The following is a 19,912-nucleotide window of genomic DNA, read 5'->3' on the forward strand; positions in this document are numbered from 1 at the left end:
CTCAGTGCCCAGGAGTAAACTTTCCAGACATGATCTGACCAGCAGAGTAGACCACAGAAACGTAGGCTGCACATGCTTTCTTTCAATAAAGCCAAAGGCTGAAAGTATCTTCAGTAGCTAAATCATTTAAGACTATAGTCCATTAAAATTTCTGGAACTTGCTTCTAAGTGGAGTCCCTCCAACCTCTCCTTGAACAAGGACTTCCTACAGTCATGTGCCACTTAGGGGCCAAGTTAACAGACGATGGGGATTTTCTAGCAAACGCAAACTGATTTGGCTGTGAGCTTTAGGGGGGACCACTTACACTGGGGTAATGGAGCTGAGAGGCAACAGCAGGCCCCTAAGAAAGAGTCCGCATAGAGTTTATATTCCTTGTGGACTGTGCTTGCATAGACGCGGACATTAGTCTGAAGGAGACAGATGAGGAACTGCTCGAACCCCACGCAAGGTTCCAGCTCAGAGGCGCTGAAGTAACTGCTAGATTGCCAGGGCAGCAGCTTATGCTCAGGGACAGGGCAGAAGTCCAGTGCTTTGAACAGGGGCACAAGTGAGGTCTGCACCACAGCTGGATAGCCTTGATTTTCCTCTAGGCTCTTTAGACAGCAAGAACCACCCAGGCTGGCAAAGCCAGGGACAGATGAGGAAGGGACAGCAAATGTTCCCAGGCACAGTCTGGATACACTTCTCCAGATTCCCCCAACCCCACAACCCCGGTGCTCTGGTATTAGCACAGCTTGGGGTGGGGATGAGCCCCACTTAATCCGCCCTGTGGGCACAGTCACGGCTTTCAAGATGACATAAACACAACGGTGGTTACAAACGACTTACCTGCCAGAGCAAGAAGTCGCTGAGCCTCACTTCCCCAGAAGTCCGGATCAAGATGTCAGGGTGAGGGGAGTGGTTGGTATAGAGGCACTTATCAAGCAGAGACTCAGAAATATCACTAAGGTGAGTGAGGAAGAGACAAAGATAAGCACACATCTCTTTCTGGATTATTCTCGTGGTGAACTCATACTAAAGGCTTCCCAGTTTATAGAACACCATTAGCCAATACAAGCAGAAGGACCCTAACATCCAAATGAGTGCATGATTTGAATCCTCACAACTACACAAAGTATTTCTATCTTCATTTTATAGATAGGGAAACTGAGGCTAAGAAAAAATAAATAACTTGCTCAAGGTTATTTCACTACAGGCCTAAAATCGGATGCACCTATGAGACTACGTCCTTCACTTAAAACGTCTTGTTTTTTAAAATGCACATATCTGACCCTGCAATTTGATGCAATACTAACACAACTATTTTTAATAAGTATGAATCTAAATGCACTGATTGGGAAAGATGTCTCAGATCTAACGTTGAAAAAAGCAAGCCTCAGAAAATACACAATGCAGAAAACATACGCACACACTCAAATACTCACATATATGAATCTATGTATCTACAAAGAAAAAGTTTAGAAAGACACACACCATATTATTAATAGTGATCACTTCTGGAAGGTTGGATAAGAAGGAAAGACTATCTTTATGTACTTTTGTTATTGTTGGAATTTATTATAAAGAACATCTTTTAAAATTTTTAAGTCATATGGGCCCTAAAACACCACAAAAAATCCACATTACTTAGGATTTAAAAGAACAGCAATACGCCCACCCCTCCTGTGTTTGTTAAGAGCTACTTTCTCAGGCAGACAGACATTTACAAAGGTGACGGAATGGAGACAGAATGGGGACCGCCACTATGGAAAGAGGGTATTTGCAAGGCTGGTGTCTGCTGGGTCCAAGAACACTGTTTACTGGTCCTTGCCAAGCACCAAGAGGCAGAATTTGGAATCTCTAAGTGGTAAGACTTGTATCTTGGGAAGGGTCTAGCAAGTAAAAGTTCTTAGTGGGAAGATTCTTCCAGGAGCAGGGTGAAAAAGAGAGATCTGGGCAGAGTATGTAAAACAAGACTCTACACTTACCAGCAGTGTGCCTTTGGGTAAGTCATTTCATCTCTCAGAGAGAGTGCTGCAAATCAGAGGGAGCTTTTTTTTTTTTTTTTTTTTTTGGTAACATCATATGGGAAACGATATTCACTTATGACTTGCAAAACGAAGGGCTCTAATTCAGATTTCCCTGATAATCTGATAGTCCTGTCTTAGCAGCATGGTCTTAATCCTCTAATTAAGAAATTTGAGATGCTGTATAATCCATGTAATTTCTCTACTCCCTTATCTTTGAAATGGGCAAATCTGTCCTACCTACTTATACGTTGTTTTAAGGGTCAAATGAAATGAAATACATTTTTTTAAAAAGTGATCTCTAGACCCAATGTGGGGCTCAAGCCCACGACCCTGAGTCACATGCTCAACTGACTGAGCTAGCCAGGTTCCCCGAGAAGTCATCTCTATTAAATAAAGTAAAATACCAACTTTCACCTATAAAATTAGAGTAGTTCACATTAAAGAAAAAAAAAAAAAAAAGGCTTGACAAGAATAAGGCGAAATGGACACATCCAGACCCAAATCTGGAAGAAGCCATCTACAATGCTGACAAGAGTTAAGTTTATAGATTTCGTTGGAGCCTTATTTGTAATAAGGAGAAATTAAAAACATCCTACATAACAAACAACTAGAATGATTAAGTAAATTAAAGCAAGATATATTCTGCGGCCATTAAAAATAACTTGAAAAATTACTGAAAACATGAGGCACGTGGGGCGCCTGGGTGGCTTAGTCAGTTAAGTGACCAGCTTAGGCTCAGGTCATGATCTCATGGCTTGTAGGTTCAAGCCCCGCGTCGAGTTCTGTGCTGACAGCTCAGAGCCTGGAGCCTCTTGGGATTCTGTGTCTCCCTCTCTCTCTGCCCCTCCCCTGCTCATGCTCTATCCCTCTCTCTCAAAAATAAACATTAAAAAAACAAACAGGCATGGAAAAGGGCTCATATTACAACATCAAGTGAACACAGCATGATTCGGGTTGCAAAGTGTTCAGTGTGATTTCTTTGGTTATAAATACTTATGTCATTACTAGATTTGTGTTCTAAAAAGATGACTCTGGCTTAACCTCCAACCATAGCTGATCACTACTTTTGTCAGCACCAGCTTGTGCCCTGTGCATCCATTACTGTGGTACACAGCACCGTGGATTACTCATTTGTGTACACGAACCACACTGTGGAGCTGCTTGAGGGCAAGCCCCTTGACACACGCATCTCTGTATTCTTGCTCTTCCAGCATAGGACCCTCTTGGGAGAGACTCCATACGTGTTTGAATAAATGAATGAATGAATCACTGAAAACAGATCTCAGAAATAAACACATGCTGGTTTTCGGAATGTGAGGAGCTTACAGGCTAAAAAAGTTTTTGAGGGGCGCCTGGGTGGCTCTGTCAGTTAAGCCTCTGACTTCAGCTCAGGTCATGATCTCACAGCTGGGGAGTTTGAGCCCTGCATCGGGCCCTGTGCTGACAGCTCAGAGCCTGGAGCCTGCTTTGGAGTCTGGGTCTTCCTCTCTCTCTGCCCCTCCTCAGCTTGTGCGCTTCCTCTCTCTCTCAATAATAAGTAAATAAACTTAAATCAAACAAATTTTTAAAAGTAAAGACTAAAAATAACTTTTTTTTTATGACGTACCTGCAAACACCCCAGAACCCCTCACAAGTAGTAGACATCGTCATAGTTTGATGGGAAAAACCAACTCCGTTGATTAAACTCACACACAAATACTTAAGCATACAGGAAGAGCTAGAAAGATATATTTAAAATCAAAGTATTGCCAGGAACATTGGGGTGGGATCCTGGAAGATCTAAATTTTCACCTTTATATATCCAGTAGTTTGCAAATCTCTGAACGTGTATGGCCTTTGTAAAAGTATGTGTGTACCGGGGCTCTGATCGGCCCAGTGTGAGTAGAACACCAAGCTTTCTAAGGTTGTAGCCTCCTTACCCTGGTGACCCTGCCCAGCCCATGCCATGTCTGCTTGACTAATCCCATGTAGGTAAGTTACTAAGCCATGCAGGGCAAAGAAAACAAATACGGGAAAACTTACGGGGCAAGAAGAAGAAGATAAAGGTCAGTGATTATAGCAATATGTTCTGAATATCAATACACTGAACTAGGAGGCAAGATCAGGTTCTAGTTCGGGGCGTGAACACATACAAATCTACTTGCTAAATAGCATTCTTTCTTTGCAGCGTAAACGTTTGTCTCTTTATTTATTTTTTAAGTTTATTTTGAGAGAGAGAGAGAGAGAGAGAGAGACTGAGACTATGCAAGTGAGCAGGGGAGGGGAGGAGAGAGAAAGAGAGAGAAAATCCCAAGCAGGCTCTGCTCTGTCAGCACAAAGTTCAAAGTGGGGTTTGAACTCACGAAGTATGAGATCATGACCTGAGCCAAAACCAAGAGTCGGATGCTTAACTGACTGAGTCACCCAGGTGCCCCAACATTTGTCTCTTTAAATGAAACATTCACTGTAAAACACAATAATACTGTGAACAACTATGAAATCACCCCACAAGTCAAGAATTAGAAAATTACAATGCACGTGCATCTACTCACACATCCTTCTTCTTCTTACAGATCTCATCTTCCTGCCTGCCCTCTGCCAACTTAACCAGCATTTTCATTTTTTTCCCCCCAACAGTTCATTTTCAATCCACGACCTAATTGACCTCTCTACAGGCTTCGACCCCGTTGCTCCCACCGATGCTCCCACCCTCCCAACCTGCACCAACCAATTCCCTCTTCTCTTGGCTTCTGTAATACTGACTGCCTGGTTTTCTTCCTGCCTTTCTGGCGGCTCATCTTCTTTTCTCCTTAAGGCTCACTCTCCTCTACCCAGACAGCAGAGCTTAGAATTTCTCGGAACTGCATTCTCAGCCCTCTCTCCTTCTCACTCTAGACTCTCCTCAATGTACTCATGTCCTCTTTGCTTCGGTTACCAACTGCTCACAGATGACCTCCACACTGATATGTCCAGTCCCCATCCCTCCTCACAACTGTCGATCTGAGAGCTATGTTCTACATCTACCATATATCCCAAATCACACTCCTGACCTTCCTCCTCATACTGGATCTGCCCTCAGGGGTCTGTGGCACAGGAAGGGCACCACTCTGCACTGTTCCAGAAGTCAAAAACCCTGCAGTCACTCATAACACATCCTTTCCCCAGACCCGGTCCATTAAGGCCTCTCGATTTTATCTATAACACTTCATGCAGTCGATTCGACCTCTTCCTCCTCCTTCTCCTCCACCCCCCCACCCCCCCCACCAGTTCCATTCCGGGTAGTCTATACCCGAATTATTCTAACAGCCTTTCTGCAACTGACAAACTCCTCACATTACCTCTTCTGTCCCCAGTTACTGCTTTTCCTTCCTTCTTTCACGACTTATTTCCTTGGCAAAGCCTTTCCTACCAGGTCTATTCCTCTTGCTATAAATTCTTTTTGTACTATACGCCAATGCTCATATAGCGTTTATCACCATTATAATTGTATATGAATGTGCAAAATAGATTATTGTCTGTTTCCTTTACCAGAGCTCCTTGAGAACAGGAAATATGTATTTTTATTCTTACCACTGTACTCCCTCTGTACAACAATGTGCTCGGCCTTTATGTGGCACTTTTAAAATGTTTGTTGAGTGAATAAATGACTGATTGAATGAATGAACTATGTGGCACAGAAAGACCACCCAGCTGTTGGAAAGGAAAAGGATTTATAGAATAATGTTAAAATCTGTCTCCTTATGGGGCACCTGGGTGGCTCAGTCTATTAAGTGTCTGACTTGATTTTTGCTCAAGTCATGATCTCGTGGGTTCGTGAGATCAAGCCCTGAGTCGGGCTCTGTGCTGACAGTGCAGATCCTGCTTGGGATTCTCTCTCTCCCTCTCTCTCTGCCCCTTCCCTGCTCTCTTGCACACATTCATTCTCTCTCTCTCTCTTGCTCAAAACAAACAAACATTTAAAAAAAAAACCAAGAAACAGAAAAACACCAAAAAGCCCCCACAAAAACCCTATTTCCTTTTCTTCTAATTCTATTCTCCCTGAGCAACTTTTTGATTTTTAATTAAGTTTCCCAGGTAAATCAAATTATCCCCAAGAAGGGAATCCAGAAAATTCCTGGGTCCCAAGATCCCAGATGCTAGAGGTAAAGGACAAGAACTCTGGAATCAGACAGCATTAGAAAGGAGTCACCTCTGGCGCTGACCGGCAGACTAGCCTGGGGGAAGGTCACTCTAATGCTCAGCTCAGTTTTCTCATCTATAAAATGGAGTAAAACACTCAAAGCTCTCACACAGGGGATTAATGACTGAATGAAATACAGCACATTACACACTGCCTGGGTTCTTTCTGCTGTTATTTTATTCTTGCTCTTATTAGTTTATTAATATTATTACCAAAGGTTACACTAATAATAACATGAGAGGGACCAAGTGGCTAGATGACTTCCAGCTCTAGAAATTAAGATCTCACGTTATTTATGAGGAACAATTTTCTTTTCGAAAAATACCTGAGTCTTGCATGAAACTGTAATATGAAGAGACCTAAGGACTATACCCCCCAACAAGCTGTGTTCCTGAAAAATCATTCTAGGAAAAACACTGCCAAAGGGCCAGGAGGATGTCTTTTTCTTCTTCTTCTTTTTTTTTTTTCTAAAGATTTTATTTTTGAGTAGTATCTACACCTATGTGGGGCTTGAACTCACAACCCTGAGATCAAGAGTCTCATGCTCTATGAAGTCAGCCAGTCAGGCGCCCCATGGAGGCCTATTTTTTTTTTTTTTTTAATTCCAGTACAGTTAACACACAGTGTTATATTAGCTAAAGGTGTAAGAACATCATTTTTTAGTGAATGCCTCGGACGTGCTATCCGTTATACCATTTTTCTGGGGCTTCTTAGTGTTTGGTGAACACAGAAATTCTGAAGTGAGCTATAACAAGCCAATCCTAAACTCTATGGGGGGGCGGGGGGGCAGGGGAATCATGCCCCAAATCTGTCCACATGTATCCCCGATTTGACTCCTGGCCCAAGTACATGGCGCGGGTAGTACACGCCTGGTTTCCCTACCAGTTACCACGCTAAACAACTAAGGGTACCTGGGGTCCAGCAGGCCTTGCTCCACTCCCCAGGCCATCTCTCTCACAGCATTACTGATCTCATGACGGGACGTGTATGCAAAGCAGACATTGAGGAAACACCTGAGAAAGGAAGACGAGAATAATTTAGCAGAGGACAGGGACTAAGGACTGGAGTCACTGCTTGCGGGGCACCGCTTCCCCGCAAGAGCAAAAAATACCAAATGGCAATCATGGCTATCACTGAAAGGTGAGATGATGAATTGTGTTTTCCAAGTTTTCTTAGAATGACCATGTCATTAGTTTTGTAACAAGGTGAACACTAAATGACACATACGAGCCTCCCTCCTACTGCCAACCAGCTTTCAGAGGATGTAATCTACTGTGATATTAGCACAAGCAAAGTAGAATACGAGGCAAATCTCATGCAAACTAATACACTGCCAAACACATATTATAAACCAAAGGCACACATAATGAAGTCTGGATTACTGAACTCTCTTCGCCTCTGCACCTGCATGACCTCCCAATATCAACCTATTCATGGGTTAAAGGAGTGGAACAGGAAAAAAATTTCTTCAAGGATCTGTCTTCAGAGACAGAGATACAGTGTAGACAAAGGTGGGGTATCAGGTCCTGGCAAGTCCGGGCCGGTCCTCAAGAACCCTGATCCAGAGCTCAAGGCCATATCCACAGCTCATCCACTCTATAGCCCTCATTTCCGCCCTGTCCTCTGACAAGTAAAATAATAATTATTATTATGTACATGTGCATATGTAAACATACATGTATATGTATATCTTGCGGGGGGATAGACACATGAAGGAAGAGAATGAAAAACTACGTATGTGCACATGTAACATGGTATTAAGGACCATCTCTGGGCTGTGCAGCAGATGCAGGAAGTCTCTAAGCATCTCAAACCCCTCTTGGCCTCTTGTACCAAATGCACACCCAGAAAGACCCAGCACGTCTCTTTAAAGGTAGCAGGGAGTCCAAGATTGATACAGGTCCCTCAGAGGAAATCTGAACACTTACTTGTTGTAGTTCTTGGTGGCCTGTACCGCCTGTGCAATCAGCTCCTGGAGATCCAAGGGCAACAAATGCAGATCGCCCAGGACCCGGATGCATACCCCATGCTTCTGCAGTTTCTCCCTGGTCAGGAAAAGGAGGCGGGGTTGGAACAGAGAGCCTGTGGAGCTGGAAAACTGATGACACTCACCTCCCGGTTTCTAAGTGTTTTCCTGTGTGTGTCAAGCACTGTTCTATGCAGTATTCTGTGCAGTATTTCACTGCATCCCCTCCACGACTCTGACAGGAGTTCGGCACATTTCCCATTCTCCAGCAGGAAACTGAGGCTCAGGCACGATAGTCAGAGACTGCCCAAGGTCAAACGGCCATCAAGCGCGGTATCAGAAAGAACTGAGTCTGTCTGGGGTGCCCAGGTGGCTCAGTCGGTTAAGCGTCTGACTCCATTTCGGCTCAGGTCATAATCTCCCATTTTGAGAATCTGAGCCCCGCGTCGGGCTCTGCACTGACAGTGAGGAGCCTGCTTGGGAGTCTCTCTCTCCCCCCAGCCCCTCTCTCTCAAAACAAATATAAATAAACTTAAAAAAATAATTGGAAAAGAAACCCAGGTCTGTCTGATTTGAGAACCTGAACCCAAATTCTTTACCACACATTACACCGCTTCATGTGTCCTTGTGGGCAAGTTGCATTTTATGTACTTAGTCCCATTTTGACAGGAGAATAAATTCAAGGGGAGGAGCTGTATTATTCATTACTTCTGTACCTTCTGGTGAAATATGTTAATAACAGCAACATCTAACATTAAGTTTATGTTTACTAAGTGCCAGATGTTGGTCTAAGTGCTTCACACGCATCAACACATCCCACCCTTACCCCAACCTTTGAGGCAGAGACCACTATCATTCCCCTTTTATTGACGAGGAAACTGAGGCACAGGGAGGTTAGGTTATTTGCTCAACCCCAGACAGCTGGTGGGTGGAAAGCTGAATTTGAACCTAGGGAGTCTGGTTCCAGGGCCTGTCCTCTTCATCATGGCATTTCACTGCCTCCATACCGTAATTCCCAAACTCTGCACAGTGAGCATGAATTCAGTTACCCAACCAGCTTCCCTCACCTGGGGATGCTAGGGAGAAACTCAATGACTAGCGTTTGGAAAATGGGAACTTAATAGCAAGAAGTATACTGTACGGTGGGGTATCAGGCATGTCCTGGAGAACCCTGATCCAGAGTGCAAGGCCACACCTTAACAGCTTATCCACTCTATAACCCTCATCACTTTTCTTCGAGGGTGAAGCAAGATCTAACCACCTATTTTTGAGAATCCACTGAAGCGGCCACAGACAGGTGACTTGAGTGACATCTATAGGGAAGGAGAGGCAAAAGCCCTGGCAAGGAGCCAGGAGATCTGGGTTCCCAACCCGGTTCTGCCGTGAGCTTGCTGTGTGACCATGGGCAAGTCTTTCACTTCTGTTCATTCTAGGGTTGTTTCCCAACTGATGAAACTGAATTAGGTCAGTGGTTTTCCCAACCTTCTTTTCGCTAAGAGCTCTTTCTTCATAATAAGTGTTACTCAGAAGCCCAATATATACGACAAGTAAAATGCCAACCGGCACCCTGTGCCCTATTCCCTCTGGCTTCTTTGTATACCCACTGCTCAGAACTCTGAGGTTCTGGGGCACATTGTTGGAAAGCCACTGTTAAAATTTCTTCTTGTTCTGTCCAGGACTTTAGAACCTAAGACTGTTTCCTCTACTGCTGAATGAAGACAGCTATCTCAGTAACTCCTCTACCTCCGTGTATTTTGATCTTTCAGGAACTGTAAGATTACTTCCTGTGTTTCGGACGTCAGCGTAGTAGACCACAGCTCAGCTCTGGAGTTGGAAAGATCTTGTCTGTCTTGGCTCCGCCTATCCAATAGCTGTGTGACCCAGCAGGCAAACCTAAGCTTCTCTGGTTTTTACTTTCCTCCTCGCTACAATTGGGATGATAATATTTGTCTCATAGGATAATGTGAATATGAAATGAGAATACATGTTAGGCTCAGGACCTGGCACATAGTATAAGCACTTTAAAAAGGTGAAATTAGGGACACCTAATTCCGTGTGGCTCAGTAGGTTAAGCGTCCAACTTCGGCTCAGGTCACGATCTCACGATCCATGAGATCGAGCCCTACACCAGGCTCTGTACTGCCAGCTCAGAGCCTGGAGTCCGCTTTGGATTCTGTGTCTCCCTCTCTCTCTGCCCCTCCCCTGCTCACGCTCTGTTCTCTCCCCCCTCAAAAATGAATAAACTTAAAAAAATTTTTTTTAAAGGTGAAATTAGTGTGAATAACAGAAGAATCTGAACCACCGCCAGCCCCTGGGGTGGGAACTCTGAGCCACACGGGCTCTGCTGGGGACCAGGAAGCAATGTCTCTGGCTGAGTCTCATCATCCAATATGGACAGAGAAGCCTGGCCACCCTCCCACCACCAGACCCAGACAGGGACAGAGATGACCAAACTGTTTAGGCCCAGCTCCACTGCTCCTCTAGGCTCTCTATTCTCTCTATTCTCTCCCTGGTCTTGGTATGGGAGGAGCCGGGCAGAAAAGGGCTGTTATGAAGATTCTGGGACAGTCCTGGCTGGAAAGGCTTCCATGCTTTCAAGCAGATAATCTCCATCAGACTTCTTCTCTGCCCCTGTCTGGCATTGCTCCCTAAGTAAGCTTAAACTTCATGACAGCTAAGAATCGTACTGACTCTTCCCGGTAAAGGCCTCTTAGACATCATCTGTCCCTTCCAAGAGAACATGCACAGCAATATAGTAACTTTTCAGGGATGACTACATGGCAGAAAAGGACTTTTTCGATGTTTCTCTCATGCTACTCCCTGATCACGGTTTATCGGTCATGGGGTAGAAATCTGATGCAAGTGGGGTATTAATTACGGGCTTTAGTTCATTCTGGGCTGCTGTCTTGAAGCAGAGAAAGGTGGAATGCAGAGAGAAGGAAGAGGCGCTATCTAATGGATTTCAATTCCTGGTTTCAGTTTTGCCCGAGGCTGGCTATACTCATCCTTGCATTCTGTGAAATACCTCTATATCCTCAGATAATTAAATGCCCCCTTTAAAAAAGGGGGTGGTGGTGGTGGTGGTGGTGGTGGTGGAGAAAAACTAGCTTGCCATCAAAGAGACCTGGCTGGGGTGCCTGGGTGGCTCAGTCAGTTAAGCGTCTGACTCTCTGTTTCAGCTTAGGTCTTGATCTTGTAGTTTGTGAGATCGAGCCCCACATCAGGCTCTGCATTGACAGCATGAAGATGTTTGAGATTCTCTCTCCCTCTCTCTCTCTCTCTCTCTCTGCCTCTCCTCTACACACTCTTTCTCTCTCAAAATAAAATAAATGAACATAAAAAAAAAAAGAGAGAGAGACCTGACTAACATTAAAAGGGTTTAGAGGTCCCTAAATAAGCCTCAGGTAAGAGCGTTGAGGGTCAGTGTGGGGCTGGAGGTGGTGTAAGAACACACTCCCCCATCCCATGGCATCTTACTGTTCTTCCATCAAGCGGCTGAACTTCTGCCGGGCCAGATCCATTAGCCCGTCTACCTCACTCTTGGAGCGTTTGAAGTTCTCAATGCTGAACGCGTAGACCGTCACCTCTAGGATGCCCAGGTTCAAACACCAGCGCAGAGTCTGAGAGGGAGAAGGCAAGGAGCTAGGATACAAGGAAGGGAAATAAGAGATGCCTCCGCCCCGACTCAGTGTTGGAGGTGAGAGGCAGACTCTTCTCCTCCCCAAACCAGGTAAAGCTAGGACAACACCAGTGTTTCTGTCAGAATAGCAAATCAAGTAAGTAGAAAGCCACCACTTGAGAATATGAAAAATGTGAACTTAGTGAGGAGTGCTATGCTGGTATTGTTGGTTTACTGGAAAGAACTCTTCACTGAGAGAGTTCTAGGTTCTAGTCTCAGACTCCACCATGCGCTTGCTATGTGACTGTAGGCAAATCATTTAACCTCTGTGGGCCTCAGTCTCCTTATCTGTAAAACAGGAGCACAGTCCATCCCTTGCAAGGTGGCTGAAGACCGATATAAAACACCAGGTTTTATTATTCTCGGCACAACTTCATTATTCCATTAGACTGAGAGGCTGATGAGTTCTAAGAATACAGGCAGCAAGTGCACAGCCGTGTAGCAGCGAAGTCTGCAAAGGGTTTTCGCAGTCATTATTTCATTCGATTCTCCCAACAGCCCCTTGAGAATGTCATGACTGTTTTCATGCTTACTTTATAGATGAGAAAACCTGAGGCTCAGACAGTAGATGAAATGTGTCAGAAGGCCACAGCCCTACTATACGAGTCCGTTCTGTGAAGTTCTAGAACAGCAAGACCTCAACTCTAGTGACAGAAATCAGAACAGTGGTTGCCTGAAGAGGGGAAGAGGAAGTGGGACAGGGTTTGACTGGGAAGGGAGGGGCACAAGGGAACTTTCTGGAGAGGTGGAAATGTTCTGTCTTGACAGGGGTACAGATTAGACAGGTAAATGCAACTGTCAACCACACCCCCCCCCCCATTCTGTGCATTTCACCAGATGAAATTATACTTCAGTGAAAAGAGAAGTGAAACTCCTATGTAAAGCCGGGCCCCTGGGGCTGCTCTAATCCAGAGCCACTAAGGGCAGAGAGCGGACTAGAGCTGAGAACGGCAGTGTTGAGACAGGGAGCCTGTCTCCACAGGGGACACAGACATTCAATCAGAACTGAACTTGAAGAAGAAACAAAGCAGAAGAGCTGCCTTTCTAATCCCTTAACACACATACATGAAATTCGTTGCCACCTTGGGAAAATGACCTGTGAGAGCTTCACACCGGAACAGGCTCAGGCTCTACACACCTTACAGGGAAGCCACCCTTCGGCTGGCACATCTGGATCAGAACCTACCACTGACTGGAGTCAATATAGCTGTTAATAATCACAACTTCAACTTTTTGAGCACTGCCTTTATGCTAAGTCCTGTGCTACGTGCTTTTCACTGTGCCATTTTGTTTATTCCTCACATCATCTCCGGGGGTAGAGATTATTGCTGTTCTCATTTTACTGACGAAGAAACTGAGGCAAAGGGAAGCTGTGTAACCTGCTGCAGGCCACAGCGCCCGGAAGCGGCAGAGCAAGGGTTACAATGAGTTCTGAGCGACTCCAGACCGTAAGCTCCTCGGCGCTAGGCAAATCTGCCTCTTACTTAGTCGCAAAAGAGAAGCTGGGGTCAGCAAACCAGAAGACCACCTCAGCGTGTTAGGGAGCCCCACAGCCACTCACTCAAGGCCAAAAATATCAATGCTCTGGCATCAGGCCATGTTCTTGTGCTGGGAAGCTGAGGTCTGTCCAGACCATATTTCCATTCTTCTTAAAGTCAGCTTCACAACAACAGACAATATTCCATTCTTCTTGTTAAATTTAACGTTTTCCAATTTACAACAGGTATTAAAACTGTAAAACGGGGCATGTGGGTGGCTCAGTCGGTTGAGCGACCGACTTCCGTTCAGGTCATGATCTCACAGTTCATGAGTTCAAGCTCCACATCGGGCTCGCTGCTGTCAGCACAGAGCCCATTTAGGATCCTCTCTCCCTCTCTCTCTCCCCTTCCCCTGCTGTGCTCGCTCAAAAACAAAAAACAAAAAACAAACATAACTGTAAAATGCCCATGACCTTTGCTTAGAGTGGTGACTCGGGCTGTCTGGCACTTTTCCTAGTGTAAGCACTAAAAGGCCTCAGGCAAATCAGGATAGGTATAGTCACCCTACCTTTGTTCCAGAAATGTCACTTCAAAAATTTATTCTAAAATTGAACTGTTTAAGGGGCGCCTGGGTGGCTATGTCAGTTAAGCATCTGACTCTTGGTTTTGGCTCAGGTCATGATCTCACGGTTCGTGAGTTCGAGCCCCGCGTCGGGCTCTGTGCTGACAGCGTGGAGCCTGTTTGGGATTCTCTCTCTCTCCTTCTCTCTCTGTCAAAACAAGTAAGCTTAAAAAAAAATTATTAAAAAAAATGAACTGTTATAATGTCTGGTAATAGTGGAACAGCTAAACAACTTATGTCAGATCCTTATGATAAAATATTCCACAGGCATTAAAACATATAGGTAGAAAACCTATGTATATGCACCTAGAAAAGGACTTGCCAAAATCTCGTGTAAAACAAGGTTACTGAAGATACAGATGTCATTTTTATAAACGTTAAGTCACGTTAGAACATATTACAAGGACTGGGATGAGGCCCAGAAAACTATAAACTATTGATACGCTAAGGTGTAAGGGAAGTCAATTTTGTTCTTGTTTCTAATATTTTGTGATGATTCACTCTGTAATTTGATTTCTGTTAATGCTGATATGAGACCCGTAACAAGCAAGCAAGTGATAAAGAGCTATAAAAAAAATACTCTCAAACCACAGCAAACTCAGCACCTGATTTTCTGGCTACAGTCCAGTTCTCCATAGACCGTTCCCTGCCACCCACACTCACCTCAGCCAGCTTGTTGAAGCCCCGTGAGTGGCCTTCCTGCCGCTCTACTTGGCACTTCTTGGCGTAGCGACGGTTTCCATCCATTATAAAGGCAACGTGTTTCGGCACTGGGCCTGCCTGGGAAGTGAGAAGACAAATGATCGGCACAGAGAGCCACGAAACCCCAAGCTGATAGGCTTGAGTTCTATGATAAAAGCCCCCTGAGGAAGGGAACTGGGTATTCTGTGCTTTGGCTCAATAAATGGGTATTAAGCACTTTTACTTATGCATGTATTTATTTATATGGAGTGCTTACTATACGTCAAGTACTATGCTAGGCTTTTTATACTTCATCTAAGTTTTTTTGTTGTTTTCTTTTTTTCATATAAACCTATAAAGTAAATAGCAGTGTCTTCATTTCACAGGTGGGAAAAAAAAGTCTCCGAGAGGTCAAGTGACTTCCACAAGTCACACAGCTAAGAAAAGGCAAAGTGGGAATTCACACGGAGGTCCGTATGCTTTTAGAACTCATTTTTAACCACATGCTCCTGACCACCACTTTGGTTTCGTGTCTCCACCTGGCAGGCACAGGAACGATATTGATGGCTGTGGTCCAGTGCAAGGGTATCCTCCACAGAAAAGAGGAATCCACTCGATCCAATCGCTGCCACACAGGAATGGGGGCCCAACGTCACTGATCTTCCAATTACATAAGAGAAGCCAAGCATCAGGACTTGTATCAAAATGTAAATGTCAAGAGCCATTTCAAAGCAAACAAAAAAGACATTTTGGGGGCCAACAAAACTTCTTATCTGGCGTATAGCAGCCTTTAGTTGTCTATCACAGCAAAAATTCACTCCTTAGCCTAATTTCACTGGCCTTAGGGCCTCTTCACTGACTGCTTCCTTTGCACCTCTCCAACAGTTTTGGCTTTTGTCCTCTACATGTAGAATTAAAAAAAAAAAAAAAAAAAATTTTTTTTTTCCAGTCAAATCATGTAGTTTGTTCTTCCCAACAAGTGACTGCAGTAGTTCCCCAAAAAGATACTTTCTACTTGCTTGCCTGCTTGAGATCACTTGGCATGTGTGTTTGAGTGTGTATGTGGGGGAGAGGGGAGCGGGGGGAGGTTCGTATAAGGCTTTGCTGACTCCTAAATTCACTGCTACCCACTGCTTGACAGTCTGTGGTTGAAAGACAAAAATCAGGCTGGCTGGCTTAAATCTCAAACCTGTTATATGGACAAAATATAACATTGTTGCGATTCCTAGAGAAGAAGCAGAGGCAAGATTTGGGGAAGTAAGGGGGTGTAGAAACTGGAATGATCATAGTCCTCAAATGGCTGAAAACAGCCCCAGTAATAGCAGTAATTAAGAACTGCTAGACAGAGTGCTATTTTTGGTGTTATGTTTCCTTTCATCCAAAACAACTATATAAAGTCACAGGGTTAATACATGATACACCTGGACTTTTGGTCTGTTTGTCTGTCTCTAGAGCCCAAACTCTTACCCATCATTCTCTACTGCCACATCAAGGAAAGATTATTCTATCTACATCCAGAGAACAGTACAAGGAAAAATAGATCAAAGTTCCAAGTAACAAACTTCAAACTGTAAGGAAGACCTAACAGTCTATGATATTGGGAGGTCCTGGGGTTCTTGAAAGCATGAAAATTAGGACAATTACCTGCCAGAAACGTAGACCTGGAAGTTACCTTTCAATTCAGACTCTTCGGTTCCATTGCTAAATTCCACTTAACATCATGGATTACTACTCCATGTTAATAACAGGTTTTGACACAAGATTACCCAACTAACAAGCAGGCCAACTGGTGCTCACCTTTATGATGTTGGCACAGAACCGCTCCCAAAGTGACAACTCTCCTTCCTTGATCCATGACATAGCTCCTGCCCTGGCAGAGGATGAGCCCAGAACAAGAAGACACCAGCCCGGTAACCTTGGATAAACAAGAAAGAGAACAAATCACCAAAGCTTGCAAACAGCTTCAGATGACTGTGCAGAGTAGCCAGGATTAGGATCCAAAGACACTGGTCTAAGCCTATAACTCTTCACCACCCAGAGTTTATAGCGAATGAGACCTTTGGGGTAGAGGCCTTTCTCTAGTTCTGGCTTGGTGGACGTTGCTGCTATCCTCTTTTCCTTGGAAACTGCACCGACTTTTCTCGGACATCCAAGTCGCCTTCCTGCCACACCACAGTGCCTGCATCCTGATCCTTCCCCGCTTCTCCCTTCTCCATCCTCCCAGAGACCGTTTCTCATTCTGCGTTCCAACACACCAACCCCTTCAGGGGTTGCACCCGACACCTCCAACCTCAGAGGTCTCCCCATTATCATTCCCTCAATCATCTCCTCCACTAGCCCCTTTGTTTCTCCCACAGCCGCCCCCCACCCCCCGTCCCGCTCAGTCACCTCTCTCCTCTCTCGCTCACCGCTTAAACCCAGCACCTGCTCCACTCCACCCGGAACCTTCCGACTGCTCCAGTGGCTCGACACTTCCTCACGACGTGGCGCTGGAAGAATATGTCATCGCCGGGCGCTGGAACACGCCCCCTCCCGCCACCCAATGGGCGGCGTCGGGCCCTGCGCCTGCGGGCTTGGAGGAGGGGCGGTGCTAACGTTCCGGCCAAAAGTCGCACTCCCGGAGGCGGGGCAGGGAAGAGCTGCGCTCACGTGATCGAGTGGGGCGGGCGGGTTCCGGGCCACGTGCTTGGGGACCCGGCCGGGAAAGGCGGGGCCGAGATCGCCTCGGGGAGCGGAGAGGTCTGTATCTCTCCGCAGATCGGGAGGCCTCGGGCGGGCTCCCCTAAAGAGCGAGAATTCGGGGATCCCCATGCTGAAGCGCAAGGGCGTTACAGCCGCTGGTGGCAGTTTAGGACTGCTGAGGAATGAGTTTGGGCGGTGTCCCGCACGCTGGAAGGCCTAGAGACCTGGCCCAAGTCTTTCAAATCCTGTATTTACTGTTTGCAGTTTTGTTTAGTGGATTTTAATCATTTGGCAAATTCCTAGTTCTAGTCAGTTTCACAGACCCACTTACTATCAATCCATTTTGTGCTGATTTAAAGCACTCATATTTTAAGATTTTCAGATTCTCAGGACCTACCCAGAGCAACTCAAAATGGGGTTGAGGCCAGAAAGCTCTGCTCTAAGAACGACTAATAAAATAACTGAGAGGCCATCGATTAACCTTGATAGAAAAATCATAGGCATTAAGCTCCGTACCAAACCTTTAAGGAAAACTGTTGCAGGAATTTGAGCACTCACAAAAGGAACTGAGTTCAGTTTTCTGAAAATTAGAAAAGCAGGGGAAAAAAAAAACCCAACTTTACAATTTCCAAAGAACCTTGTAGTTTCTCACTTTGTAGTCTCATCCGAGGAACAAGGTAAGGAAGAGTTACTGCACTGGTAACTCCCAGTTCATCATGTGTCTGATGAAAGGGTTACTTTTAACACACATGATCAAAGAAAGCCCTAGAGATGAGTAACCCACCCATGAATAGTCTTAAGCTTTTCCATCCTTCCTGCTTTGCATCCTGGGAGCTAAGTTTCAGCCTAGCTGATTACTTCAGTTTTGCAGAAGACCATTTACTGAAGCCCTGTAATAGTTTGCTACTTTTAGCAGCTTCCATGGTCAGCTTTGACTTTTGGGCGTGAAATCTCTGGAGTGGATATGTAATTTCTTGGCCTTGTTCTGCTGTTTCTGTGCGCTTTGTGTAGTAAATGGCATGCCTCCAAGCAAGTTTTTTTCTTCTTAAATCCTTCCCTTGGGGGTGGGGGAACTAGATGTTTTAAAATACAATGTTCATTAGAAGGCTAGCACACTTGCACTCCAATAAAATGTTAACGTTTTTGTATAGCTAATCAGTGTTACTTCCTCTGGCCTCAATTTCCCTAGTTCCACATATTCCCCTCCCTGGGGTGCTACAGGGGGTTAATTAATTAAGATTTGTAAAAGGCTTTGAGGAGCAGGGGAGAAAGTATTAGGGTCTCATGCCCCAAGCCATGGCCCCATCCTTTCATCCCAGCCAGTGGCACAGGCAACCCCATTCTTATGCATGCCAAGCTCCTAATCCCCTCTTGAATGTGGCAGCTTCCAAGGAAAAGGACAAGAGGCCTTAACTAGAAACAAAAATCCACTGTAATGAGGTGCTAAGAGGACTGAATTTTCAGGATTCATTTCTAACAAAATGGCTGAACAGGAAACTTAATGGTTCTTCTGTGACTTCTGAGTCCCAATCCAAGAAGGTGGGAATTATGGAAGAAAAACACCCTAAATATCCAACAAGAGGACAGTTTCAGTACCAATAACTTTTTATTTATTCATTGGATTTTCCCAGGGTAAAAAGAGAAGGGAAAAGGGTCAGCATGTGTATTACAAAACAATAGCAAGTGGGGAAAGGAAGTACCCGGCACAGCAAAATCAACCACATAAACACCCCCCAGAGATGGAGTCACTAAAGCCCAAGGGGGCTCAGTCTCCTGCAGTTCAGAAATGAGGGGAAAGGATCAGGGAAAGAACAGATAGGTACAAGCTTTCCTACCCCAACCCACCCCCGTAAGTTCAAGATTTCACACAAAGCTTTGGTTTCTAGCAGTAAACATGGAGTTACATTCGTTCGTCTCCTATTAAACAATCTTGTGGCCACTTTGACATAAGTTTCTTGCACCTGCATAAAAGTTCCTGAGTGACTTGGATTATACATTCATCTTCCCTTTCTTGGTCTCCAGACCCTATTTCTACATGGAAGGCCCCCCTCATTGCTTTTGCTTCTCTCTACCCTAAGATTAGCGATTAAAGTAGAGTTGATCCATTCAAATACAAGTGTATTGCTATGAATCACATCAAGGAATGGTCTTGACACAAGATATTAGGAACAAGGGATGGAGTGTTTATAGCTTTTTCAGGGTTTAAAGGTATATGTGGGAGGGGGGCTGTTTTGGGGAGGGGGATAGGGTAGGAGTCAAGTTTTTAGAATAGAAGATCTGGTCCAAAATAGGAAATAGGGGAAGGAAACACAAAAGAAAGGATGGTTCAAGACCACCACACTTTAAGAGGGGTCACCAAGCTATGTTCCAGATTCTCTTCCTGGTGCAGAACCTTTTGTCAAAGATGCTTTGGCTATTTTTCTCAATACAAAAAGAAGTTTGTAAACAATAAAACCCCAAAAGAACATGGAGAAGACCAACACTTTATATTTACACAAACCAGACCACCTAGCAATCACCCAATCAGCTATTCGTGAAGTCCTACAAAACCCAGACAAATACGATATAACTAGCAGTGGGGGGGGGAGCAGCGATTGGAGGAGACAAGAACCCAGGATCAGACACACATCACCCA

General features: G+C 44.9%; 1 protein-coding gene across 3 annotated transcripts in view; it reads right to left on the minus strand.

Annotated features, from left to right (window-relative positions):
- DHDDS (dehydrodolichyl diphosphate synthase subunit) overlaps positions 1-17,146 on the minus strand; it is a 28,116-nt gene extending 10,970 nt beyond the window's left edge. The window contains exons 1-7 of one of the 3 annotated variants that reach the window (XM_049617718.1): positions 17,004-17,146; positions 16,393-16,510; positions 14,578-14,694; positions 11,613-11,755; positions 8,098-8,214; positions 7,081-7,182; positions 830-944 (exon numbers count right to left, since the gene is read on the minus strand). In XM_049617718.1, coding sequence (XP_049473675.1) covers positions 830-944; positions 7,081-7,182; positions 8,098-8,214; positions 11,613-11,755; positions 14,578-14,694; positions 16,393-16,455 — 657 coding nt within the window. In that variant the 5' untranslated portion in view covers positions 16,456-16,510; positions 17,004-17,146. Of the gene's footprint in view, positions 1-829; positions 945-7,080; positions 7,183-8,097; positions 8,215-11,612; positions 11,756-14,577; positions 14,695-16,392; positions 16,511-16,983 lie in introns of all 3 variants that reach the window. The other 2 variants (XM_049617717.1, XM_049617716.1) reach the window with 2 other exon arrangements.
- Between the last annotated feature and the right edge of the window lie 2,766 nt (positions 17,147-19,912).

This window comes from Panthera uncia (assembly GCF_023721935.1).
Source record: "Panthera uncia isolate 11264 chromosome C1 unlocalized genomic scaffold, Puncia_PCG_1.0 HiC_scaffold_4, whole genome shotgun sequence".
Taxonomy (NCBI): domain Eukaryota; kingdom Metazoa; phylum Chordata; class Mammalia; order Carnivora; family Felidae; genus Panthera; species Panthera uncia.